Raw genomic sequence first — 27,561 nt, 5'->3', positions numbered from 1 at the left:
TCTGGTGACCGTGTCTGCTGAGGAATTTAAATGAAGGAGCTGCCACCCCTCCCAAAAAAAAAAAAAAGTCTGGATCCACCAAATATATGCAGTGCCGTTATAGGACTAAGAAAAAAAAATCTATGAATGCTCGCTCCATGCTTGATCTGATAAGACTCTTTGTGCCCCGTTAAAATGAATAATTAATTTCGGGTGGCGTGGTGAGAGTGTGAAGGGTCGTCGTCTACTGTGGATCTTGAACTATTTAAAGCAGTTACCACCTAAAAAAAAATTTTTTTAAATGCTCGCCTATCCAGTTTGCACCATCTTGACTAAAATACAGGAGGCCACTTCGTCTCACCCTTGCACTTAAATACAGGAAACTAAATTGTACTCAAATTATGATTCGGTTAAAATGTATTCCACTCTCGAGGGTCCTGGACTGGAACACAACAAAGATTTGATTGTCTGAAGGTGCGATGACCTTCAATGATTGAGAGCCCGCAAACACTACGGCCTTCATTCGAAATACTGCTTTTTTTTTTAATTTTAACACGCGTTACATAATATTTAATTTTTTTTTTCTCCCCTGGACACATTTGGATGCAGCATAGGCGGTGATAGAGTACCAAGAGGAAGGAGGGAGAATTTATGTTACTGGCTTGTTGAGAACACTCACTTCCTTATGCGGCGGCACAGACCGGCTTCTCATGTACCGTTGCATGATGGGACCGCACTTTCTAGACGCCGTGCCAGGCTGGGATCAGCCATACCGAGCTCGCCTAGCTGGCGTGCGGGTATGTCACTCGGAGAGAAGCAAAAAAAGTGAAATTGTGGACATCAATGTGATGTCTTTCATACAGTTAGCGACGGTATCTGCAAGGCTAAAGGGTTTAAACTAAAAAATGTAATATTGATAATAATATTAATAATAGATCACCGACGGTGTCATGATACGTTTGCCTCACTTGTTGGGTAGCGCGGCATCAGTTCCCACACGGTGATGGTGCGAATGTGACCGTGAATGGCTGTCTGTCTCCATGCATACCCTGGGTTACCCTACATACCCTAACACATTCTACAAAAAAAAAAAAAGACAGGGCACGGAATCAAACTTTGTGATGCAGACGGCGTAAGCAGTCATCCAATTTGTCAACCAGTTGTTCATGTGCTGCATAATAATCATAACAATTTTAATAATTAATAATGTAATTAAAAATATACTGTCTTAATATCAATCGGCATGATGGGCCGCGTAGAATGCGAGGGCCGTATTTGGCCCACGGGCCAAAGCTTGCCTTCCACAACCCATTGTCGCATGTGTTGCAGTGCCCCAAAACGTGACGCTAGGTGGCAGCACCGTCACGTGGACAGCTACGCTCTCCCCCCGGCGGCACGCACCAAGGACCGGTAATAGTTGCGGGGAGCCGGAGGGGGTTGGTTGGAGGTTCCCGGAGGGGGGGAGGATGGCAGCGTCCGTCGGCGTCAGTGGTTGGGGCAGTTAGCTGGCCGTTGACCGGACGTGAACTTCTCGCCAGCTTCCCCTTGGGTCTACTTCACTGGGGGAGGGGGCGGGGGAGCAAACAAGGAAGTGGACGCAGCGGGGACACTTTTGACGACCTTCTCGCGGGTAAGTGGCGCTTATTTAAACCAATGTCCTGTCAGCCGACCCGTGGCCAAGTGTCGGCGGCGATTTAGTTTGAGCGAATTGCGGTTGCGTGGCCGCCGTGCGCGTGGAACACGATGCCCCGGCTGACGAGACCCACGGACGTGAAGTTGGAGTCAGGAAGTTGTGGGGTGAACGCTTTCAGTTCCCACGCTCATTCATTTGTAACACGGAGGTGCTTGCAGTGGAGTTTAGCTCCGTTTATCGGCCTATGCACAAAATGTCTGCCTTCACTTCGATAAGAATGCTCACTTCAACCACAGCTTGGGTTGCACTGTGCAACTTACGATCATATTACTTTTTTAAAAAATCGTTAGACCACGAAACCGCGATAAAAATGATGACGTGCCGATATCACTATATATCAGACTGTGTTTGAAGTACTGTACGTGCCGATACCAATAATGTTTGAAAATGCCATGAAATATTCGACTGGTGATGAAAATGTGTTTTATTTGAATCAACACGAGGCAGTGACACATGGAAGTAAACAAAAACAAACTACACTAATTAATACAAACATGAAATGTGAGAAAAGTGACCGCGCGCAGAATAAGTAGTGTCGATAACGGCCGAACGAATCATTAGCATTCTTCGTATCCTTCGGTCAATGGCGATTATTTTGCGTTACTGGACTCGTTGCTCCCATCGATACCAATAATAAATGTTTGAAAATGCCATGACATATTCGACTGGTGATGAAAATGTTTTTTATTTGAATCAACACGAGGCAGTGACACATGGAAGTACACAAAAACAAACTACAGTAATTAATACAAACACGAAATGTGAGAAAAGTGACCGCGCGCCGAATAAGTAGCGTCGATAACGGCCGAACGAATCATTAGCATTCTTGGTATCCTTCGGTCAATGGCGATTATTTTGCGTTAGTGGACTCGTTGCTCCCATCTAATCAAGAGTCCCATAAATTCAACCACGGCCTTCCTTCGACAGACTGTTTCAAAGGTTAAAGACACACTTATGGCTTTTATGAGTCTCGTTTACACCGCTTGTGAAAAGCTGGCGTTTTTCTGCCATTTTCTATGTTACTGTCCATGTGAAGTTTTACACCTGACACTCACTTCAACCGCTCTGTTGTGTTAAAGGCAGTTGTCCCCTGGCCAACAAGGATTTTACACTTCACGACAGACTCTGTGGCCGATGGCATCTTATTAACTGGTTTTGGGAGCACTATGCTGCATTCCTTATTCAATGTAACAGGCGATTGGAGTGATGGAGGTTTTATCGTCGTCTTCTGGTGGGTTTACGTATCATTTTAATTGTCAGATGTATACTCTTAACATTTTGGTTTCCGTGGCTCGCTAATTGACTTTGGAAACAGTGTTGCGGAATTGCTGCCTTCCAGGAAGTTTTTCTCTCCCTGACTGCGCTTCGGAGCCAGTTTGAGAAGCTTTATGGCCGTCGCACTGCTTCAATGTGTGGGACGATTTATGTTGCCAAAGGTTTCAAGTGGAAGATTATGAGGCAGTACAGATAAAGCTTTATGATTATTCCACTTGATAGACTTTGCCTATTTTTGTCCTCGCATCTGCTTGTGATGCCTCACAAAAGAGAGAACAGTCAGATAAGAACAAAAAAAGTGAGGACAGTGACTTTTAGGACACTTGGCTTGTATTTGTGCTTTTATTTGTGTTTTATAGTGATTGAAAGCGAGCAGCACAGGGACCATCTAGTTGGCACGCTTGGCTTTTTAGTTCTGAGGTTCGTGATTCAAACCTCGACTCCGCGGCCTATCGGTGTTCTCGCCGTGCTAAGCGTGGGTTTTGTCCGGTACTCGGCCTGCGGTCATAAAACGTGTTCGCGCCGTCTCCCCTGCGGCCAGGCAAAATGGATGAAGGGATGAATGGGGCTAATGCAGACCTGAAGTGACGCCAGGGAACGTTTGTGGTCATCGAGCTAATTTAGGCGCCGATTTGCAAACAGGAAGTGCCGCGCTATTTGCGGCTCAGGGCATAAAATGCAATCGCGCTCAAAACAGTTTGTTGTTGTGTCGAGAACTTCCGATGCTTTGTCAAGATCACAAAAGCGGCGTCACTGAACCGTCTCTCCTTCTTGCAGGTATTTGTGTCCACATTTACCGGATCTCCGCTCGGCCCGGCAAGAAAGGGTCTCTTCTTAGTTGAAGTACCACTTGTCATCACCTCAAAGCTTGACCGGGCTAATTTATCTTTTGGTTAGCGTCGCCGTGTGTTTAAATTTCCCCGTCAGGTCCCGTCTCGCGGTTTATTTATAGGCGCCGAGGTCGGAGGGAGATTATTTGAGATATGTCACCGGAGAAATGCCGCAACACGGGCCCACCGCCACCAAGGTTGAACTGTTAATAAGAGCGTGTGAGAGGGGTTGGGGGGCGGGGGATTTGGGTGAGGCACAGTGTGCGCAATCAGCAGCTGCGCACTCATCGACCGAATCTAAATTGGTGTTTTATTTGCCGCTTCGATCGAGGCGTTGTGAATTTTGCCAGAATGTGATGAAATAATTTTCTCACCCCATACGACTTTGAGACTAGGCTGGGTGAAGATCCTCCATTTTCAAAGCAGGTTGCTGAAGATATTTGCGATGTGAAGGGCCCCCGGTGCGGGCGCCATATGCAAGTTTGTCATTGGTGAGAAGTTTTGAACAAGTGGAGTGAAATTGGATGACTTGCCGCGGCACCCTGATGGTCTCTCACGCCACGCCGGTTGGGAATCACGTGGAAGAGAAAGTGCCGTGTCATGGAGTTTGTGTTGCGTGTGGGGGCTGTTAAACGTGCGTTTCAACCGCGAGGCTCGCAGGCAGATTAAAGACAGATTGAATTGTAGTCATCACATGGGGGAAAAATCCGCTTTCTTCTTGTTCGCCTTGTCAACTCCACTCGGCGTTTTGAGTAGGCTCTCCGAGACTTGGCCCCTGTTGTTTTTTTTGTGTGTGTGTGTGTTTTTTTTAACTCCCATTTTTGTTTGCTGAAGTTCGCATATGTGATTTGGCTTTAAAAAAAAAGTAGCCATCATTCATGACTGACTGTATTCTATCCTATCTCATTTTGGCTTGATTGGAGCAAGATTATAATAGTTAGTCCAAAGCTAAGGAAATAACTGAAATTGAAATCATATTTTTTGTTTAAGATAAGATAAGGTAAGATATCTTTTATTTGTCCCACACTGGGGAAATGTACAGCCTCCAGCAGCAAGAATGTAGGTAGAAAGAAGACAGAAAGAAAAAAAAATGTCGTTTCATTTAGTTTTCAGTGAGCTTTCATTTTTTTTGGGGTTGTTTTTTTTTTAAGCATTTTTGTTTTGATTTTTTTAAAAATCAAAAAGTTGTTTTTTTCTTCTTTCTGAAGAAGACAGAAGAAAAAAAAAGTCGTTTCATTTAGTTTTCAGTGAGCTTTCATTTTTTTGGGGGTTGTTTTTTTTAAGCATTTTTGTTTTGATTTTTTTTTTAAAATCAAAAAGTTGTTGTTTTCTTCTTTCTGAAGAAGAAGACAGAATAAAAAAATGTCGTTTCATTTAGTTTTCAGTGAGCTTTCATTTTTTTGGGGGGTTGTTTTTTTTTTAAGCATTTTTGTTTTGATTTTTTTTAAAAATCAAAAATTTGTTGTTTTTTTTCTTCTTGTTTCTACCTACATTCTTGCTGCTGGAGGCTGTAAATTTCCCCAGTGTGGGACAAGTAAAGGATATCTTATCTTATCGTAGGTTAATAACTACAGCGAAAAATGCCCTTTGGTTTTTCGCATTTGTTAATGAATATCATGCATGACATTAAGGGCTTTATTTCAAATGTCATTTTGCTTTTTGCTCTACTTCCATACAGAAAAATAGAGTCGTTTGGGAATTGTAGTTTACTTTATTACACAACAGTTGGTAAACTATTTTTTTCTCATGCCCCTTGACAAATCTTCCATTTAAAAACCTAATACTAAAACGAATAAAAACTCAACAAACCTGTTCTAAATACCAATTAAAAACTACCTGAAAATATAGAGAATTTAATTTGAAATTTAAAAGTCACAACAAATAAAAGCTCATTAAAAAATGAAAACTCTAAAAGCAAAAATTCTAACTTTGGATTCGAGTGCCCATTTCTAATATTGTGACTTTATCCGTTTTTTTTTTTTTTTTTTTTGTCAGTGACTATTTCACGATATTTACATCCAAACTGCTCATAAAGTGTCAACATAGAAGTCTAGCTGGAATAAAAGTCTTGCAAGGAGTTGTGTCGATTGACTTGTCAGTGTGTTTCTCGGCAAATATTTGTCTGGAGCAGGGATTCTTTCACACCGTCACGTTGTCAGTGGCGCGTAACTTTTGCGAACGTGCTCCTTTTTTTTCCCCTGTTGTGTAATTGAGGTTTTTGCCTTTTTTTGTGTCGCCAGGGGCCAAAGAACAATGCTCCGCATCAACGCAATGTCAAGTTGACCCGGTGAGAAACTGCGTCATGTTGTCCTCCGTCGCCGCGACTTTGCCGCTGTCCTGACACGGGCAGACCACGTCTTTGTAGTGCCTCAAGTCGGGGTTTCTACCTCTTCACTTGAACCCCTCTGGTGAGGCTCTCGGTCACAACAACACCAAGTTCCTCAGAAAGCCAGACCGATATCTCCTGCGGCCGAATCTGGGAATCGCAACTTAATCCCGACTTGGACATGTCACACACCTGATGTCCGAAAGCCGTGACGGACGGCGGCCAGACGCCGGGGACGGTCCTGAGCGTGGCGGCGGAGAAGTCTGCTCCGACGACGACGACGAGCCCGCCATGCGGCCGACGCAGGCGGACGTAAAGATCGACGTCTTCCGAGAAGAAGGCGGGGAGGACGAAAACGGCGACTCGGTAAGTCTGACGGCAAGGATCGCCGCCAGATATTAGTACCGCAATCATTTTCTGTGCCGTTACACATCCATCAAATCGTGACATCTTGGCTGTCGGATGTCCGGGTATCGTAATTTGAACGAAGCACTAATTGGACAGGACAGTCGGCCAGTGTCAGATTTCATTTTTTTAGCTGCATTTTCATATTTCGAGATTTTCTGTGCCCGATGTTGCACTCCTCAAGCACACCTGATTCAAATCATCAAGACCCTTATCAGGCTCCTGCAGAGCTTGCTGATGAGCGGATTATTTGAATCGGGTGTGTTGGAGGACGGGGGTATCTAAATCTAAATCAGGCTGGATAGGCACTCTCGAGGACCAGGACTTGGCCGGCACTGTTTTAAAATGTTTTCTCTAGTTTCGTAGATGGCGTAGCGGGAGCAAAATCGCTGAACGTTCATCCATTGAGCTTCTATGGCCACTAAACAGTCAACCAGGAAAGAGCCAGCCAAGAATCTGAGCTCACAACTCACACTTCACTCTCATTTGCCGTCCGCCACATCACTCACCGGCCTGGCCACGCCTTTTAAAGCCACGCACACTTAACCCTTGTTTGCTCCAAATTAAAAAGGCCTTAAGTTACGCATTTTACAATTTTTGTAATGATGTATTTTGTGTTATACAAACATTCTTTTTTTTTCAAACACTCAAAATGTTCAGAGGCACCTGTGCTATCCATACATTTATAGTTTTTATTAGTTCTTTGGGATTTTTTAGTCTTTATTTTTTGCAAGAATAGGTCCCAACCAAGCCCTACTAACAATTCCGACCGGACGTGTTCATGTAAAATGCGTTGGTTTGAAGCCTCCTGCAAAAAGGCAAACTCATTTGCGATCCTCTGGCGCCACCTAAAAGTTGCACAATTGGAATGAGCTCAACCCAGCAACGTGGCATGCATAACGTCTGTCCAAGCGAAAACAAAGCGATTGACATAAAATCGCGTGAAATGCATGTTTACACATTAGGTTTACGATGCATTCAAAAATCTGAATTATAATGGGTCTCTCTGGTGCAAAATATGTAAATTGTGAAGATTAAGGTATCAAAACGTTTTTGTATTATTGCTGCAATGCCTGAGAATTATCAGCCGGTGGCGTCATGAAATTTAGGCCATTTTAGAACCCCTCCATAACTTTCAGCTCTCTCGTGTTTTTCTGAATGCCTTTGCCTTTGATTCAAAGACATCATTTTACATTTATCGCAAGCGGTGCACTACGAGGGTTAAAGTCACAGATTCTACGGTGTGAAAAGTGAGGATGGCAACCAGAAGTCGACAAACAGATTTTTGTGTTATGTGTTGGTAATGTTGTCTCATAATGCTGTCAAGTTTTAGCGTTAGCGTTACGGGATACATATATATATAATATATGTATATATTTTATGAGCTTGTCACTTTCCTTCCCGTCAGCCATCCGAGCGGCAGATAGTGGTGGGCATCTGTTGCATGATGAAGAAGTCCAAGTCTAAGCCCATGACTCATATCTTGGAGCGCCTCTGCAAGTTTGACTACATCGAGGTGGTCATCTTTCCCGAGGACGTCATCCTGGAGGAGCCCGTGGACAAATGGCCGCTATGCGACTGCCTCATATCCTTTCACTCCAAAGGTAGCGGTCGCATCGGTCCCATACATTTTTTTTTCTTCAAAGTTATATCCAGAGTTTTAAGGTTCCAACAATAACGGAGGCAGAAGGTTTAGATAGGAGACGATATTTACTTTGGGCTCTTAATCACTCAATTTATTGTCTTGTTTCACTTCATCACATAGCAGATGTTACTACATTGTTATATAGTGCTCAGAAGACGTCAGTGTATTGCGCTCAACTAAATGTCAGAAATTAAAGAAAATAAATATTCACCCAGCCATCCATTTTCTGCGGAGGCTGCTGGAGTCTATTCCAGCTGTCTTCGGGCAGTGGACGGGGGACACCCTGAACCGGTTGCCAACCAATCGCAGGGCACACAGAGACGAACAACCATCCATGCTCACACTCACACTCACAATTTGGAGTGTTCCATTAACCTGCCATGCATATTTTTGGAATGCGGGAGGAAACCGGGGTACCCGGAGAAAACCCGCGCAGGCCCGGGGAGAACATGCAAACTCCACACAGGGAGCCTGGAGCTGAAATCGAACCCACAACCTCTGCACTGTGAGGTTGACGCGCTAACCACTTGACCACTGGGCCACGAAATAGAAATAATACATCAATTAGCTTTTAAAAATTGTTCTGTCGCGGAAAAAAGTGTTTTTTTTTTTAACAGAGATGATTATTCTAATAAAATAATACATTAAAGTTAAAACCTTTAGACACGTGTATTAATTTGTACTTCTCACTAAAAAGTCAAGCAAATTGTGGAAATACGTCATGGAAGGGTGATGACCATTTTTTTGGTCATTTTTCGTGCACTTACTCATTGCAAACACGCCAGTGCCATGCTTTTAATGCCATCGAATTCACCGAGGCTCGAATAACAAAATACTAAAAATGCCAATGGATCAAACTTTCAAAATTTGATGTTATTTATATACATATATAAATTTTTTTTTTTTTTTTTTGGTGCAGGTTTCCCGCTGGACAAAGCTGTGGAATATGCTCAACTCAGGAATCCGCTGCTCATCAATGACCTCAACATGCAGTATTTCATACAGGACAGGTACACACGTGCACACCCACACAAAGGCCAAGATATGATAAGAAAATCTTTATTTGTCCCACGATGGAGAAATTTGCAATTTACAGCAGCCAAATTTGGAGGGAAGAAAGTTTAAATTTTTTGCATGCACCAAATAAATAGGATGTGACTTTCCGTACCAGGAGGGAAGTGTATCGCATCCTTCAAGAAGAGGGCATCGAGCTACCTCGATACGGTGTGCTCAAGAGAGACCCGGACAATCCGGAAGGTAAACATTTGGGGGGGGGTGGGGGTGGGGGGGGGGTAGGAATGGGCGTCATTGGAAATGGTTGTTGAAAGCGTGCCCGTGTCAAGAGTGCAACCTGGTGGAGGCGGAGGACCACGTGGAGGTGAACGGGGAGGTGTTCCCCAAGCCTTTTGTGGAGAAGCCCGTGTGCGCCGAGGACCACAACGTCTACATCTACTACCCGACGTCCGCGGGCGGCGGCAGCCAGAGGCTTTTTCGAAAGGTAAAAAGCCCAGGCGCCACCAAGCGGGCTCGGGATTCAACACTTCGCGTTTGGATGAAGTACCGATGCTGCTTTCAATATTCTGAATTAATCGGTGCGATTTATTCAACAAGTTCAAAGGTCAAATGGCAAAATGAAGTCACTTGAATTGTGAATTGTATGCCGGAAACGACCGATCTGGGTTGCGATAGTTTGGGATTTTTCATTGTTGTTCTTTTTTGTCATTTTTGTCAGCTAGTTTGAATAAACTTTACAAGTGGGTTCGTTACTTTTTATTCGCTTTTATTTTTATTTTTGCAACATGTTTAGTTTGTATTAGTTTTAGTATCGGCTTTAGTTTAAAAAAAAATATATGGAATATTTTTGAATGCAAAAAAAAAAAGATAAAATATAATAAAGTATTTATTATACTTTATTACATTTAGGAAATTAATTAAAGATGAAAACAAAGTACGTTTGTTGTTACTTTGAGTTCATTTTGTCAACTTTCAATGTAGTTTCAATTCATTTTCATCCTTTTAAAAGATGCTCATTTTATTTTTTTTTCATGAAACATTTTCCTCCAATTTTAGAATGAGTTATTTCATTAGTTTTTGTGAACGGTGCTAACTTTGATCAGATCCTACTTTCCTGCATCGTCAACCGAAGTCTTTCATGCTGCCTGTAGAAATCCGCAAGGGGGAATCACTGTGGACGCCTTGAACGTGATTCACGCGTATCAGGGTGACAGCGAGCCATTTTTTTTTTTTTGTTTGCTTTCCCCCGCATTACCTTCTGCATAAAGATCGGCAGTCGCAGCAGCGTATATTCCCCGGAGAGCAGCGTTCGGAAGACGGGGTCGTACATCTACGAGGAGTTCATGCCCACAGACGGGACTGACGTGAAGGTACCCCTGGCGCTTCACGTGCACTGTCTCTGATGATTTTTTTTTTTGTATTTCTTTCGGTGCTGTCTTGCCGAAACAAAATTGCATCTTTGTGAATGTTGTCGGTCAGGTGTATACCGTGGGTCCGGATTACGCCCACGCGGAGGCCCGGAAGTCTCCCGCGCTGGACGGCAAAGTGGAGCGAGACTGCGAAGGGAAGGAGATCCGTTACCCCGTCATGCTGACCGCCATGGAGAAGCTGGTCGCCCGCAAAGTCTGCCTGGCCTTTAAAGTAACCGGCTGGATTCCTCCTGCTTCGCTAGCTGCTCAATTTCTGCCTTTTTTTTTTTTTTGTCTGGCTCTCGAACGGTTCGTTAACCTTTTTTTTTTTGTGCCAGCAAACGGTGTGCGGTTTCGACCTGCTCCGAGCCAACGGCCACTCGTTTGTGTGCGACGTCAACGGCTTCAGCTTCGTCAAAAACTCCATGAAGTATTACGACGACTGTGCCAAGGTGCTCGGGTGAGTCTCCTCCACCCCCCCCCCCCACCCGGGGCGGTCACAGCAAACAAATCGACACAAATGCAGTGAAAAAAAAAAGCTGTGTTGAATTTGCGCCATTTTATTTTGTCAATTGGTTGCATGGAATAAAATCGTCTGCATCCAGATAGAGATTTATTTAATTTTATTTTAATTTTTTTTATAAGTACACGACCCATCTGCGGCCTAAATCTAAATTCAGATGATGATGATGATGATTCAATTGTGTGCCACCTCTTGGACAAATGGAGTAAATACAACACAGCATTTTTTCCAGCGTTTTGCATTTTTTTCAGCGTAATAATAATAATAATACATTTTATTTATAAGCGCCTTTCAAGACACCCAAGGACACTTTACAATAACAAAAAACACAAAACAATACGGACAGGTTATCATCGTCATTTTTGATTCTTGATTGGCTTCAACTTTTTTTTTTTTTTTTTCAAGGAATCATTAATATTTTCCCTTTTATTCTTGACACACACTGACTAATCGAATGCCTGAAAATGAATTTTACGCAGTCTCACCCTTGAATTAATTTGAATTGTCGCCGTCACTCAGTGGGGGAAAAAAAAAATATTCTTTGGATTTACTTCATTTGAATATCTAATATAATATTGAATATATATCGGTCGCACTTAAAATGTGACTAAACCGATGTCATTTTGCCGTGTTTTCCTCAAATATAAACAAATGTTAGTTTCCATGATAGATGCCACTCAAGATAAACTATTCCTCCCTCAAATACATGTAACAACAAATTGCGGTGATGTTTTTTTTTTTTCTCCCCCCCCCAGCCTTGCAGCAAGTCTGCCGTAATTCATTGGCAGAAGCCGTTGACAGCTTTGCGGCTCGGTTGCCCTTCTGATTTATCACGCCGTCACTCCAAGCGCACTCGGAAACGTGACGGCGACATTGCGCGGTGGTGTAAACGGAAACCGCCGTGCGTGTGTGTGTGTGTGTGAAGGGGAGCCCTGAGGCGCTTAGAAAAAAAAGGATTCCTTGGCAGCCGCAAAACAAAGCCGTCTGCAAATATAATGAAAGCGTAATTGGCTGGCAGCTGTCACTTGTCATTCAGTTTTTTTTTTTTTAACTCCTCTACAGAAACATGGTGATGAGAGAGTTGGCCCCCCAGTTCCACATTCCCTGGTCCATTCCGATGGAGGCCGAAGACATCCCCATTGTGCCCACAACCTCAGGAACCATGTACGTGGAAACAGTCAGGCTCTAAATAGTTTAGGACGAGAAGGGGGGGGGGGGGATTATTGCTCATTAACATATTGGACATGTAATGTTGTGTATTTCTTTTTTTTTTTTTACCCCGCCAATTTATTTATGCTCCCATACAGAGCCAATAAATGTCCCTAAATAATATATTCATTTTTTTTAACCTAATTTCCTCATGACACAGGATGGAACTGCGCTGCGTCATCGCCATTATTCGCCATGGCGACCGCACACCAAAGCAGAAAATGAAAATGGAGGTTCGACATCCTCTGTACGTGTGGAACACACAGACCAGCTCACTTTTTGTGGGGGGGGGGGGGGGTTGTTATTCGTTAACCTCCCAATGTAAGATCAATCTTTCCGTTTTCTTCTGTCTGACCCCCTCACAGATTCTTTGAGTTGTTTGAGAAGTGCGGCGGTTACAAATCAGGAAAGCTAAAGCTGAAAAAACCAAAACAGCTTCAGGTGAGCCGCAACTCTTTTCCTTAAACAATAAAAAAAAAAACCTCCACCGTGGCACCTCGACAGTTACCACATGTCATTTGGCCAATTTACACAGCAACACGCGCAGACAGGCAATTTGTCAGTCACGTGTATATCTTCTTTATCCTCTTTGGGGAAAAAAAAGACTGTCACTGCAGCTTACTAATCACGTTATTACTGCGTATTTGCAAAAAGGGAAAAAAAAACTGTCGAGTGTTGAAACGGCGAACGAACAGGCCTGCCTTTTTCCAGGAAGTGCTGGACATCGCTCGTTTGCTGCTGCTTGAACTTGGCCAACATAACGACTGTGAAATTGAGGAGAAGAAGTCCAAACTGGAGCAACTCAAGACCGTCCTGGAGATGTGAGGACACACACACACACACACACATACACACACATTCGCTCACAACATGGTTGTGGATTTTTATTTTTATTTTTCTATAATTGTTTTAGAAATCCCTTTCATTCATTTCTTTTTTTTTTTCCTTCCAATTTTGGTTTGAGTGATTTCATTTTCGTGAACCGCCGCGCTCGTGCCGTCATCGTCATCATCCACTCATGTCCAAATCGTTGCCGCACTGACGGCCGTCCATCGTTCTCCAGCGTCTTCCTCAATTCACTCATTTCCCCCGTCTAACGTTCATTCTTTCTCTTCCCTCCTCTGCCCATCCCCTCCTCTCTCCTTTCCAAAAGGGAATCCAGCTTGATTGACACCCAGTACGCACACTCTCCCTTTTCCATTTGGTTGTTGTTCTTGTTTCTTTTGGGGGGGTCCCCCCGCCCTCCCCCAAAAGTTTCAGATTGACTTCCCTCCGTCCTTTAGCCCACCTGACATGCGAAATATTAGTAGCCCGTCTCCTTCTTGGACATTGCTCGCATACCAGGGGACTGTTTCCTAATATTTTGCTCAGCCATTTTGCGTGTCACCTCCCTTCATCCCGTATCACGTTCTCGCCTTTAACAGGACACAGGTGCACTTCTGAAGGTCACCCGAATGCTTGCTGTGTGTTTGGCCAAATCCAATTTACAAACTCATTTGATGGATTGATACCCCGCCAGATGCGCACGTGGACGCCATTTTGCCTGCTCTACTTGCATCTGCTTTTGTGTGTGTGCGTGCGTGTGTGTGTGTGTGTTTATTCCTCCAGGTACGGTCATTTCTCAGGTATCAACAGGAAAGTCCAGTTGACGTACCTGCGCAACGGACAGCCGAAAGCCTCCAGCGAAGAGGAAGGTAACGTCGGCCAATATTAACGTTGCAATCGTAATACGTGAGCGCGTAAGAGCTTAACCCTTGTGTGCTCCAAATTAAAAAGGCCTTAAGTTACGCATTTTACAATTTTTGTAATGACGTATTTTGTGTTATAAAAACATTCTTTTTTTTTTTTCTCAAACACTCAAAATGTTCAGAGGCATCTGTGCTATCCATACATATATAGTTTTTATTAGTTCTTTGGGATTTTTTATTCTTTATTGCATTCAAAAATATGAATTAGAATGGGTCTCTATGGTGCAAAATATGTAAATTGTGAAGATTAAGGTATCAAAACGTTTTTTTTATTATTGCTGCAATGCCTGAGAATTATCAGCCGGTGACGTCATGAAATTTAGGCCATTTTAGAACCCCTCCATAAGTTTCAGCTCTCTCGTGTTTTTCTGAATGCTTTTGCCTTTGATTCAAAGACATCATTTTATATTTATCGCAAGCGGTGCACTACGAGGTTTAAATCGCTAATGTTGCGCAGCTAAAATCCGTGACGGCCTCTGATAAGGAATGGAAGTGGTCTCCTGCTCAGATGGAGGAATTGTAGGGCGTCCACGGGCGCGGTGTGTTTATTGACATCGCCAGTCCGTTTACGAGTACGGCGAAACGTCGTGCAAATGGGACTTGAAAAGAACCTTACAAGGTTCCCGGTGCTTGTCAGAGGGAATCCAAAGCGACACTTATCACCTAAACAGTGGACTCTTTTTACGAGGCTCCGCCGTCTATTTTTGTTTGACGCGCCGAGAGCTGAGCTCACCGTTGGCCGCGAACGCATCACACGCAAATATTTGCGGAAATCGGGGGGCCCCCCAAATGGAATCTCCCCCTAAAAAAAATCCTGAATGCCGTTTGTTGTTCAGACTCCAAGAGGGAGGCTCCGTCTCTGCTGCTGGTCCTCAAATGGGGCGGCGAGCTGACGCCCGCCGGCCGGGTTCAGGCCGAGGAGCTGGGCAGAGCCTTTCGCTGCATGTACCCCGGAGGACAAGGTACGGGACAAACGCGCGCACACGTGAGCCCCCTTCCACACTGCCTGGAAAAAGACGATGTTTTTTTAACCACACATTCCTATTCAAAAAATCAGATTTTTTTGTGATATTAAAAAAAACAAAAAAAACCGACAACAACGACATCAGATTTTATTATTTCAACACTTTGTCCACCTTGAGTGTGACATGTACAATGAAAATAGAAAAGAAAGGAAGAAAGTCAAAAAAATAAACCACTGGCATCACGCAGTTGCAGAAGTGCGCACACCCTTTAAGAATGAACCAATCGCATTGAAACGTTGAGCACCCCGAATCATATTTTCAGCTGTTCGGCAGTACTTGACTTCTCCTGACATTTTTTTGGAAGTCTCGTCTTAGACCAAAAAGGTCCGCAGAGATCATCGTAGGAATGTCATTGTTCAAACTACGCATCAGGAAAAAGCGGCAAGGATTTCCCAAATCATTTACGATACCAGTCAATACAGTCAGCACAGTCTTTTTTTTTTTTTAATTACAAAAAAAAAAAAAAATTGAACAGGTCAGTGCGTATACCAGTTTGCGTTTTCCTTGTGAGATACACTTAAAAAAAATAAAATAAAAAACTATTTTAACACTGGAAGAAAATCCAAATTGAGTGAGAAGTGATGGCAGCCCCGTTGGGAGACGAAACTGACGCCAACTCATCCATTTGAAAGAGTGTTCAAATGTAAAAAACAAAACGAAAAACCCCCCCCAACAACCCCAAAAGGACTTGCTGACCCCCCGCCCCCACCCCCCATCTTCTGCAAGTGTTGCCCATTAACTCTGCTCTTCTCTTCTCGCCGGTCTTTGCACTGTGTAAACTACTAGCCGGTCGCCGCCGGGCCCTCGGCTGCGAGTCCCCTATTGATTTTGGTAAGAGATGGGGGGGGGCGACCCGGGTCGCGCCGCTCCTCCTCCTCCTCCTCGTCTGGCTCGTCTTCTGTCCACTAATTGGTTTGCCTGTCGTGATTTCAATACGCATCACTAATCGACCCGCTGGCAGATTGCTGTGGATTGTTGTCGTTGTTGCATCACCGGGGTCCGAGACAACCGGGCACTGAAAGCAACGAATCGGTCGCTTGATATTGGAAATTTGGGGAGGGGGATCTCCGAACGCGTCAATTCATTGGATGCAAAATTGACGTTGCATAATGAACCGGCAAAATCTGCACGGGAGGTTCTGCTGTTGTCACGATTGTGTGTTTGGGGTCGCCGTCCTGGACTGCGTTTTCCGTGACTTTGAACGTACGGCATGAAACGATGCGGCCCGGCCCGATCCGGAGCTGCGAGCGGATCAAGTTGTCTGGCACTTTGTCGAGGATCCGTCGTACGTCTGCAAGAAAATGCCCGAAGCGGCGGTGCCATTTGATCTCCGGCATTACGATGAACGATCAACACAAATATTTTGTAATGATGTATTTTGTGTTATAAAAACATTCTTTTTTTTTTTTTTTCAAAGACTCAAAATGTTCAGAGGCATATATCCATACATATATAGTTTTTATTAGTTCTGTGGGATTTTTATTCTTTATTTTTTGCAAAAGGGAAAAAAAATTGTGTCTGGCGGTCCCAACCAAGCCCTACTAACAATTCCGACCGGACGTGTTCATGTAAAATGCGTTGGTTTGAAGCCTCCTGCAAAAAGGCAAACTCATTTGACTTAAAAATCGCGTGAAATGCATGTTTACACATTAGGTTTACGATGCATTCAAAAATCTGAATTATAATGGGTCTCTATGGTGCAAAATATGTAAATTGTGAAGATTAAGGTATCAAAACGTTTTCTTATTATTGCTGCAATGCCTGAGAATTATCAGCCGGCAACGTCATGAAATGTAGGCCATTTTGGAACCCCTCCATAAGTTTCAGCTCTCTCGTGTTTTTCTGAATGCCTTTGCCTTTGATTCAAAGACATCATCTTACATTTATCGCAAGCGGTGCACTACGAGGGTTAAAAAAAAAAAAGTCACGAGACATTTGAAGTGAAAGTGATGCTGCATCAGGCGCCGCGTCCTTTCTTGCTGTTCCTGGGCGGGTGCAATCAGAACAGCTTTTTTGTTATTTTCTCTCGGCATGTTTCTAATGTCACTGAGTTTACAAGTTTAAACGCCGAGGCTTCACACCGTGCGCAACCCCTCCAGGCGACTACGCCGGCTTCCCGGGCTGCGGCCTCCTGCGCCTGCACAGCACTTACCGCCACGACCTGAAGATCTACGCCTCCGACGAAGGCCGGGTGCAGATGACGGCGGCGGCGTTTGCCAAGGTCGCTCGTCGTCACCGAAACGACATCCGGGAAGAAGGCGTTCGCCCCCAGCGCGGCGCGTCCATCTTTGGGGCTTTGTCCGCTTTTCTCCCTGCAGGGCCTCCTCGCTCTGGAAGGGGAGCTGACGCCGATTTTGGTGCAGATGGTGAAGAGCGCCAACATGAACGGGCTGCTCGACAGCGACAGTGACTCGTTGACCGACTGCCAGCAGAAGGTGAAAGCCAGGCTGCACGAGATCATGCAGAAGGACCAGGAGTTCTCGCCGGATGACTATCGGAAGGTGACCGGGGCCTTCGTTTGACGGGCTTGTTGTTTTGGTATCGGGAGGTCAATCTGCCCCCCCCTAACTCCCCCCCTCCCCCTTCTTTTTTTCCTTTTACGCCGGATCACAGCTCGCGCCAACAAGCAGCCCGTCACTGGTCAACTCCATGAGGGTCATCCAGAACCCGGTCAAAACCTGCGACAAAGTCTACGCTCTCATCCAGAGCCTCACCTCGCAAATTCGCAAACGTCTGGAGGATCCCAAGTCTTCAGGTACCGGCGATATCGGAAGCCGGTAACCCATTCCGGCCTCCCGAAGAAAGCCTTTAAAGTTCTTTAAGAAGAAAAATAATACTCAAAATCGTCATTTTCTGAAAACCTACGCAAATGACATGAACCCAACCTTTAAATCTGAACGCGTCGGCGGCGACACTTTTCGCGCCGACACATGTCGCCGCCGCCGTCGTTCTGAATTAAAGGGTTAATAACGAGAATGGGAAAAGTTGAGGCCTTTTTGCCAGTTTTTATTATTATTATTTTTTTTTGCTTCTATTCGATGGACATTGCGTCACCTTCTGAGGTATGAGCCATGACCACCAGGGGGCACTGTACTACATAGACACATTGTACTGTCCTGATGACGATTTGATGAAACTAAAACTAAGCTGCCATAATGTTGTTGTTTTTTTTTTGCAATGGATAAAAAAAATGTGTGAGCACCGTATTCGTATTATTTAAAGATTTATGAGTGCTGCGATTTCAATGCTAGTTTCTTTCAACGGGTTCACGATATGTGTTAGCCTTGAGCTATCGGCAAGGTTATCCGATTTGCTTGAGGACGTAATGTTTATTTCTCTTTGCTTTGTGCTAGTTAATGCCAAGTTCGCTGCCGGCATTTTCTTTTTTCCTGGGGTGCGGTTGGGGGGCAGGGGGGGCGGTATAATTATTTAGCTATGCATATTCAAGAGGGCTTGAAGCAAAATAAACCCGCAGCCTCCACAAACTGACGCCAGCCTCCCCCAATCTCCTCCCCCTCAAGACCTGCAACTGTACCACAGCGAGACGCTGGAGCTGATGCTGCAGCGCTGGTCCAAACTGGAGAGAGATTTCCGCACGAAGAGCGGCCGCTACGACATCAGCAAGATCCCGGACATCTACGACTGCATCAAGTACGACACGCAGCACAACTCCTCGCTGGACCTGGCGGACACCCTGGAACTCTTCCGCCTCTCGCGGGCGCTGGCCGACATCGTCATACCGCAGGTCAAAAGTGTACTTTGCGTGTTTGCGACCGGCATCGAGGAATCCCCCGCTCGGGTCCTCTTGACGCAAAAAGCGGCCCTCCCTTCTCTTTAGGAATACGGCATCAGCAAAGCGGAGAAGCTGGACATCGCTCAGGCGTACTGCGTCCCCCTGATGAAGAAGATCCAGCTGGACCTGCAGAGGACGCACGAGGACGAGGCCGTCAACAAACTGCACCCGCTGTGAGATGCGCATCGGAGATCTGCTTTACGAAGACCGGCTTTTGCTCCCGGCGTGACAATTTTTGTCGTCGCTCAGGTACTCGCGGGGGGTGATGTCGCCGGGTCGCCACGTCCGCACGCGCCTCTACTTCACCAGCGAGAGCCACGTCCACTCCCTGCTCAGCGTCTTCCGCTACGGCGGACTCTTGGACGTATGCACTTTTTCTAACGCTCTCCCCGAGCCTCGCGCGTCACCCCAGAATTTTTTTTTTTGGGGGGGGGGGATTATAACTGGAAAGACGAATGTTCATTTTGAAAAAAATTTTTGCGGAATTCTTTTTTGGGGGGCGGTGGGGAATATTGCTGGAAAGACGAATGTTCATTTTGAAAAATATTTTTGGGGGAATCTTTTTTGGGGGGTGGGGAATATTTCTGGAAAGACGAATGTTCATTTTGAAATTTTTTTTTGCGGAATTCTTTTTTGGGGGGCGGTGGGGAATATTTCTGGAAAGACGAATGTTCATTTTGAAAACATTTTTTGGGGGGAATTTTTTTGGGGGGGTGGGGAATATTGCTGGAAAGACGAATGTTCATTTTGAAAACATTTTTTGGGGGGGTGGGGAATATTGCTGGAAAGACGAATGTTCATTTTGAAAACATTTTTTGGGAGGGTGGGGAATATTGCTGGAAAGACGAATGTTCATTCTGAATTTTTTTTTTGCGGAATTCTTTTTTGGGGGGGTGGGGAATATTGCTGGAAAGACGAATGTTCATTTTGAAAACATTTTTTGGGGGGGTGGGGAATATTGCTGCAAAGACGAATGTTCATTTTGAAAACATTTTTTGGGGGGGTGGGGAATATTGCTGGAAAGACGAATGTTCATTTTTGAAAAATTCTGTCCTTTGCCGCGACTCCTTTCGTTGCTAAAAACGTTGCATCGGCTCGCAGGAACGGAGCAAAGCGGACTCATTTGACTTTTCACAATGAAGGACTTTCAATCTTTCAAGGATGAAAAAGACCAGCAGTGGAAGCAAGCCATGGACTACCTGAGCGCCGTGACCGAGCTCAACTACATGACCCAGATCGTCATCATGCTGTACGAAGACAACAACAAGGTGATTGCCGATATCCTCTCCGTCATCCGGCAACTCGTCACGAAACGGGACGCTTTGACTCGTGTCCGCAGGAGCCCTCTTCGGAGGAGCGTTTCCACGTGGAGCTGCACTTCAGCCCGGGGGTCAAAGGCTGCGAGGACGAGGAAAACGTGCCTCTGGGCTTCGGTTTCCGGCCGGCGTCTTCGGAGGTGCGTTCGCCGACGTGGCCGACTTGAGTGATTTTATCGGCAATTGTCGTTGTCCTTTTGACCAATCAGAATCAGGACAAAAAGCCCAACCAGGGCAGCCTGGAGGATCTCTCTCAGGACCAAACGGACCAGGCTCTTCTTGTGTCCGAGCCCATCAACATCCTGAGACGCCCGCCCATGATTCGCAACCGCAAGACGGGCTCCATGGAGGTAAAGCCCCCCCCACCCCCCTCCCTCCGTGTTGTCCGCCCGCCACTTGCATTTACGTTCCCGTCAAGTGGGTCTCCCGAGTCATGTTTCGGTGTTAACGCCGCTCAGGTCCTCTCTGAGACCTCGCCCAGCCACTCGTCCAAAGGCTGCACGTCGCACCGACTCTTCCCTTCGGGCTCGCGCCAGTCGCCCGAGATCAAAGCAGCCAGCGGCTTAGGTGGGCGCCTCCTTTGTTGTCGCGTGTGCGTCGCCGTTGCCTGCGCGTGTGTTTTCATGCGGCACAGCAACTTCCTCTTCACCTGTCACACCTTTTCTCTTTTTTTCCCCCAACTGCCGCCACGCTCGCGCGCATCCCGCTCGCACGTCTGCAAAGATATACGTTAACTTTGCAAGCGGAATGCTAACAAACAATGCAAAATGCCATAGACGGGCTAATGAATAGCGTCGGTGCTGGGCAACGGATGTCGCCGAAGCAGACGGACGGCGTATATTCTTTCTACTTACTCAGCATGATTGTGAAACTCTTCTTCATTAGTATCTGCATGAGTGCATTTTGCTGCCCCCCAGTGGCCAGATCTCACACACGCAACAGCGGATGCGCAAACTGTTTTATTCTTTTCATTCGGATTACGTGCGGTACTACAAAGCGCACGCTCAAAAGTACAATATTTCAGAGTGCGCTGGAAAAAATATTTGTGAGAAAAATTAATCACACAGTTACAATGAATTTGAAATGAATACATTTTAATGCGGGCGGGTTTGGCCTGCGGCCCGCGGGCTGTGCCTTGCCCACCCCCAAATTGTGTACAAAGGCTAAATTGGAGGTTATGTGAATCATAAGTTGCGTCGACGGGTCTTGTCGCCAGAGTTGACCTTGTTTGTTTTGTCACCTGCCCCGCGGAGGTCAACTGAGCAGCAGGTGTCAGCGCGGACGGCCTCGGCCACACGTGGTCGCACTTTTAATAGCTACCAGTGGGGAGCAGTCTCCATTTTGAGGTCGGCCCTCTCTCGTCCCTTCCAAGGGCAAATCAACGTTCCCACCATTCAAACCGCGCACGCTTTTTTCCTCCTTCACCTCCTTTTTTTTCTTCTTCTTTTCCGCGCCTGTTGCGCTTGCGCGCGTGTTGTGATGAACTAAAGCTCACCCTGCACCTCCCTCCTCCTCCTCCCCCCTTCCCCTCCCAAAACACTCACTCACCCACCCTCCTCCTCCTCCTCCCTCTCCCCCCCTCCCACCCGGCTTATGTCACACAGGCTCACACTGCTCTGGCCTCTTCAGCGCCTCCATGCTGGGGGTGTCCTGTAGCGCCCCCAACCTGCGGGACTACGTACGCACGCATCACCATCACCACCGAAAACCCCCCCTGTCCCCCGGCAGCCTGCCCTGCCAGATTGGCATGTTTGGTACGTTGGCGCCGCTGACCTTCACCCTCCTTGCCCCCCCCCCCCCCCCCCCCCCGCCCCCAACCACCACCACGACTCCCCACAAAGCTGTTCATCTTTGTCTATCCCAGTAGTGCAATCAGAGCCCATTGCGCAAATGCAAACGCCCGACCCTCATAATCTGTTGAGTCACTCGTTTGCCGGTCGTCATGGTGATGACTGTGCCGACCCGACGCCAGATCCGATTTGCATGAGCCGTGGGTTCTCTACTTTTGTGGTGTGACGAATGCAAAGTAATCCTCACTAAAATGGTTTCCCGTGTCTGTGGACGCCCCAATGGTGCTCTTTTGTTCATTCTGGGCGGTACAATAATTGTTTCGCATGGACGATGGGCACATTCAATCACATTCTTTCCCCCCCTCCCCCTGCACACATGCCAACGCCGGGTGTCTTTGGCCACGTGCATTGTTTCGGAGTGTCATTTCTTGGCATCGTGGTGTTTGGCAGCTCGATCGTTTCGGTTCAGCAGAGTGCATGCGCTGCATTCCGGGAAGGTGTACTGTTCACTCTGTCCACGAGGGGGCACTCTCGCGACACCTCTGTCGCATCTCGTCGCTGTCCGGCTGCCCTGGCAGGTGAGCGCTGAGATGACGTCACTCTTTGTAACAGGAATAAGACCTGAATCCGTTGGAGCTTTTCATCCGCTGAGAAAAGAAAAGAAATTGAACAGGAGAGAGCCCATTTCCACTTATTTCCCCCTCCCCTGCCATCGCTCAGTTTTGTTTGCCGTAATTAATGTGATAGACTACAAATAATTTAAATACTGTCCCGTCATAAAACATAAGGTTAAGTTATCGGCTGTATGGTTTTTAAATACAATCACAGATTTTTTTTTTGGGGGGGGGGGAGTGATATTTTTTTTCCCCCCTTTGCATTTAGATTGATTGCACAGGCCATCATCGCGAGGTCGAGCTCTTGCCGTCGTCTTCACTTCCTGTGCACATTCTCCTCTCCTCACCTCACAGCGAGGTTATTGTAGCCTACAAAAAAAAACGTTTTTGTTGAAATACAAAATTTAAATGTTTAAAAAAAAGAAAAATCATGATTTAGTTTAAAACTCTAGCTTCCCTATTCAAAACTCTGAGTCTAATTATCGGAAAAATGTCCTTTGTTTTCATCTTTGTCCTAAATAATGCTTGCGCTTTGATGGTTCATTTTAAATGGATTTATTTTTGGGTATTGTCTGAAATTATTTTGTTCAGATTTCACTTGAAAAAATGCTCCATGTATTTAAAAAAAAAAAAAAACACAAGAAAAACTAATACTAAAAAAAAAGCCAATCTAAAACACAGCACTCCCAAGCAAACAAAAGCAAAGCAAAACTCACAAACCTGCTCCGAAAGCAAATGAAAACGATTTGAATTTGAAAAACAAAAGTTGGAAGGAAATAAAAAGGGGCGGAAAGGGGGAAAAATGGAGAACCGCACTAAACCCTGCGTCTTCGAAACCACGTTGATGCTCCGCCTCCTTTTGGACTAAATGTCACAGCAGAACATTTTCATCTTTCAGGAATTTCATGCTTGTGGGACTTCAGGTTTAATTTAATTTAATTTGATTTTTTGCCGAGTTGAGCTACTCGTGCGGTATCTCCCCCCCTCCACCCCCCCTTGTCTGATTCTGTGAAGCAGCAAGTCACCCAGCCTCTTGTCGCCGCTGGCGTCCTTCTTCCGGCATGGCCGACGTCTTTCCGGTTTGCGCCGGGCGACGGCTCGGGTTCTCTCTCTCTCTCTTTTTTTTCTTTCTCTCCTTCCGCGTCTCTCCCGTTAGGTCCAAAAGGGGCGGAGCCGGCAGTAACTCCAAGTTACCTCTCTTATCTCCTCAGAGCTGTTGTCTATGCCGGCAGTAAAGAGATTTTCTGTGTCGTTTGCCAGGCATCCGACTAACGGTATGTCTGCCTTTTTTTTTTCTCTTGCTCTTTTTTTCTTTTTCCACACTTTTTTTTTTTTTTTTTAGGAGGTGTTGCATGTGGGTTTTTTGGGGGCTGGGGGTGATAAGTGGTGTCGCTCTCTCCTGAGATTGTTGCATTTTTCCTCGTTCACCCTTTAAAATCAAAATCACTTGTCAGCGTATGTAATTAAAAAAAAATCCTCAGCGCCATTTCTGCTGCGCACGAGGCAAACTCTTGAAAATTGTGGAACTCCTTCACAAAATCAGGCTGCTTCCCCCCCCCCCCCCCGCCCCCCCAATGAACCACAGTTAGGACTTCTGGAAGCTTCTCCCCCCCCCCCCCCCCCCTCCCCGAAACGGCAGAATGAGTGCTGGGTCTCACTCTGGATGAATCGTCACTTTCTATTTGTAAAGGTGTCAGGTTTTTTTTTTCTTCTTCTCCACATCTGCTCGTCGGTCAGCACGTCTTCGGTGAGCCCTCTAGCGCCACCGCTGGACAAAGAGAGTTGCAACGTGTCTCCCCTGCAAAGGGAAATTGTGTCCATAATGTCATTGATTTACCGTTCACGTTGTGATCCATACACACGAGCGTGTGTAGAAATAGTGGTGGCTTCAAAGAATTCTAATTGGGGGGGGATGGGGGGGCGGTGGGAAGAAGATTTTGTCTGACTTTAGAGGTCCGCGTGTACGCCTACCGACAAGTCAGAGCTCATGGTGTTGATTCTCCACATGATTTATTCACCCCCTCCCACTCCCCACACCTCCTTTAGGTTTCGAAGGCTGCTCGATGGTGCCCTCTATCTACCCGCTGGAGACACTGCACAACTTGCTCTCACTGAAGCAGGTGGACGAGTTCCTCAACGCCGTGTGTGAGAGCAGCAGCGAGGCCCACGCCAAGACCATGAAGGGTACCGCCACAAACGCCAGCAAATCCAAGAAATAATTTTATAGATATTTATTTTATTTTTTTTCAAATTTCGCGCCGGTTGTGAATTGAACGTAACGTACGCAACGCCAGCAGGCGTCTTCATGCCCGTTGTGTTTGCCGCAGCGCTGTCGGGACTCTTCGACTCTCAGAGCCAGGCGTCGTCGCCCTACGGCCCCCAACAGCCGCTCTCGTCGTCGGGCTCCGAGGCGTCGCTGCGACCGGCCAGCCGGCCGCCTTGGCGTGAGTATCGTTGCCTTCGCCGCCGTCTTCACTTTCCATGTCTGACTTCGGCCGCCACGGAAATGCATCGCCGTTGTCACAAAGTATGATTCATGTTTAGACTGATCACAGTGGTCAATAAACATTTTCTATTTACTGTATATGGATATGTAATGTATCATTTTTATTCAGAGATGCAAAGACGTTTTCTTTGTGGTTGAATACATGATAAAATAACACTAATGATGAGCAATCTGGTAATAAAGCAGTAATAACTTATCATATCATATAACAGAAAATATGTAATGCCCGTATGTACATGAAGCGACGGCTCAAAGCGAATAAAAGCAAGACGTGGAAAAACACACTTATAGTATGGCGGTGCCTACTAACAGGTGATGGCATGTTACGTTTGTAATGTATGGTCATATTTCAGAATCCGAAAAGCTTTTCATCGATCACGGATCATTTTTAATAGTTGGTAATATGGTAACGTTATTTAACGTGGTACTAATATGCAACAACCGCGATAACGTTCAAGTAATGGGTGGGTATGATGTGTTATAATATGACTCTGATTACATTGTAATAACATGGTAATGACGCATCATCATGACAATTATTGATGTTAAGAATATTATATAATAAGAATACAATATAATAAGAATAGACAGTTAAGAATATTTCTCAAAAAAAATTCAGTTAATAAAACTGTGGTATAATGATATATATTACAATGTAATTACACGTTTACTCTTTCGATTTTCTGATTTTGTTTTTTTAAAGATGGCAGTGTTCCCTCCAGTGCTGTGTCCAGCGCTGGCCCCTCTTCCCCCATCACGGAGAACTCTGCCCTCAACTTCAACTTCAGCGAGTAAACCCAAGCGCACACACACACACAGCCACACACAAACACACAAACACACGCAGCCGCACATACACCGTCTTGTTGAATGCACTTTATGCTCACTCCCTATTTGTTTAGTTGACTGGAGCAATTAGCCCGCACCCAGTACTGGACTAGAAACTCCTGTGGACTGCAAATATGTCGTATTTGAACACCAGGCGTGCCTTTGGCTTCCGCTGCTGTGTTTTGATTTTTAGCTTTTTTTGAGCAGGAAAGTTTCAACTTTGTTTTTGGAAGAATTAGCACCAACGTTAGAAGTGTTCAAATCATTTCACACAAATCGCCGTATGATTTGGGTTTGCCGTTTGTCATAGTTTTGCTTTGGCGTCCGAACCGACCGCCTTTATTTTTGCCAAAAATTGTCAAATTTGCGGAGCAAAACCGAACAACCAAAGTTCCTGCACACGCTTGAGGTGGGCTTGATTTGCCGGGGCCCATCTCTGGAGCTCCTTAGCGGATGCGACGTTTGTCACCGCGTTCGATGTTTTCACGTCTTTGTCTCCGAGAAGAGAAGAGAAGACCGCCAAAGTGCGACTGAACCAAAACAAGCAAATAAAACCACTCGAGCGCAGATTTCAAGTTCCGTCTTTTTGTTTTGGCTGCATGACGACAGTTTGCGCGCGTTTCGGTACCGCCACCCAAAGATGTCGGACTTGAGCCGATCGTGATGAATGCTGCCTAGCAACAGATGACAAGCCAAAGTTGGGACAGAAATGGCCTCTTCCTCCATCCCGTCGCCTCCTTCATTCGTCTCCTGGCTTTCTTATCTCCTCTTCTTGTGCCCTTTGTCATGTCCTCGTCTTTCCTTTCCTCTTCACCTCCTCGTCCTCTCACGTCTTCATTTTCTCCCTTCACCTCCTTTTTATTCTCATCTCCTTGCTTCCTTTCCTCCTTGTTTCCTTGTTTCCTCGCCTCACTTCCTTGTCTCCGTAGCTTGCGGTCTTCTATTCCTGGTCTTCTCATTTAAAAAAAAAAAAAAAAAAATTAATCCTCTTCCGCTTTTTACCTTCCCCCCCTTCTCCCCGGCATGTCCTACCCCCTCCCCCCCACCTTCAGAAAGCCTTTGATGAAAAGTGATGAGTCATGGCTGCTCTTATTGCTACTGTACGTTGCCATGGTGACACCCTCAGATGTAATTGACTCTCTGAGAGTCTGCGCTCCCAAAGCACCCCCCCCCCCTCCCATCCCCCAGCTTTGATATCCTTCGAGATACTTGAATACACTATTTGGTGCACCCTCTGAAGCGGTTCCTTTCCAAATAGTTGTATGTACTGCTTGTATTCGTTTTTGATCCTGTTAAGCCGTTGTTGTACGAGACTGCATCAACATTGAAGAGATATCAAATCATTTGTAATAAAATGTTGTTCATTCATAACCAAGCACTTGGAAAACTTTTGTTTTGGGTGCAAGCCGACATACATATTCAGAATATTATGGAGTGGAGCGGGGCGGGGGGGGGCTTGCAAGAATGGAAATTGGAATTTGACAAGAAAATTGTTGTTTCTCAATGATAAAGTGAATATATTTCAAGTGGGAAGTATAAGAACTAATTCATGATGTGGGATTTCTTTTAACCTGTGTGAATGAACGACCCCCCCACCCCTCCCAAAAAAAACCTTATTTGAAGATGAAGGTTG

The 27,561-nt window shown here is 45.7% G+C and overlaps 1 protein-coding gene across 9 annotated transcripts; it reads left to right on the top strand.

The window, feature by feature from the left end:
• Positions 1 to 1,344: 1,344 nt before the first annotated feature.
• On the top strand, positions 1,345 to 27,299 carry ppip5k1b (diphosphoinositol pentakisphosphate kinase 1b). 9 transcript variants are annotated; one of them, XM_052062002.1, is made up of 31 exons: positions 1,347 to 1,609; positions 6,018 to 6,469; positions 7,917 to 8,112; positions 9,073 to 9,163; positions 9,325 to 9,410; positions 9,482 to 9,651; positions 10,436 to 10,537; positions 10,647 to 10,808; positions 10,915 to 11,036; positions 12,162 to 12,263; positions 12,469 to 12,555; positions 12,674 to 12,749; positions 13,020 to 13,129; positions 13,917 to 14,002; positions 14,893 to 15,018; positions 15,868 to 15,912; positions 17,181 to 17,302; positions 17,400 to 17,582; positions 17,695 to 17,836; positions 18,603 to 18,826; positions 18,920 to 19,047; positions 19,124 to 19,238; positions 20,035 to 20,142; positions 20,214 to 20,330; positions 20,400 to 20,540; positions 20,649 to 20,757; positions 21,795 to 21,944; positions 23,806 to 23,868; positions 24,641 to 24,778; positions 24,922 to 25,038; positions 25,804 to 27,299. In XM_052062002.1, exons 2-31 carry the CDS (start codon positions 6,299 to 6,301, stop codon positions 25,893 to 25,895), a joined length of 3,681 nt encoding a protein of 1,226 aa, XP_051917962.1. In that variant the 5' UTR covers positions 1,347 to 1,609; positions 6,018 to 6,298; the 3' UTR covers positions 25,896 to 27,299. The 9 variants fall into 9 exon arrangements, 7 of the variants coding, with proteins under 7 accessions (XP_051917968.1, XP_051917962.1, XP_051917963.1 ...); XM_052062003.1 differs by lacking the exon at positions 15,868 to 15,912; XM_052062005.1 differs by lacking the exon at positions 21,795 to 21,944.
• Positions 27,300 to 27,561: the final 262 nt, after the last annotated feature.

The sequence above is a fragment of the Hippocampus zosterae genome, chromosome 3 (genome assembly GCF_025434085.1).
Source record: "Hippocampus zosterae strain Florida chromosome 3, ASM2543408v3, whole genome shotgun sequence".
Classification (NCBI taxonomy): domain Eukaryota; kingdom Metazoa; phylum Chordata; class Actinopteri; order Syngnathiformes; family Syngnathidae; genus Hippocampus; species Hippocampus zosterae.
The sequence above is the reverse complement of the archived record's forward strand: the minus strand, read 5'-3'. Positions and strand labels throughout refer to the sequence as shown.

What these genes read in the sequence shown, in the direction of transcription:
- ppip5k1b (XM_052062002.1), top strand. Translation starts at nt 6,299, where the DNA reads ATGTCCGAAAGCCGTGACGGACGGCGGCCAGACGCCGGGGACGGTCCT. An exon ending in GTCAACAAACTGCACCCGCT is followed by an intron (nt 19,048 to 19,123) that starts GTGAGATGCGCA and finishes GTCGTCGCTCAG; the next exon opens with GTACTCGCGGGGGGTGATGT. An exon ending in CTGCCAGATTGGCATGTTTG is followed by an intron (nt 21,945 to 23,805) that starts GTACGTTGGCGC and finishes TTATCTCCTCAG; the next exon opens with AGCTGTTGTCTATGCCGGCA.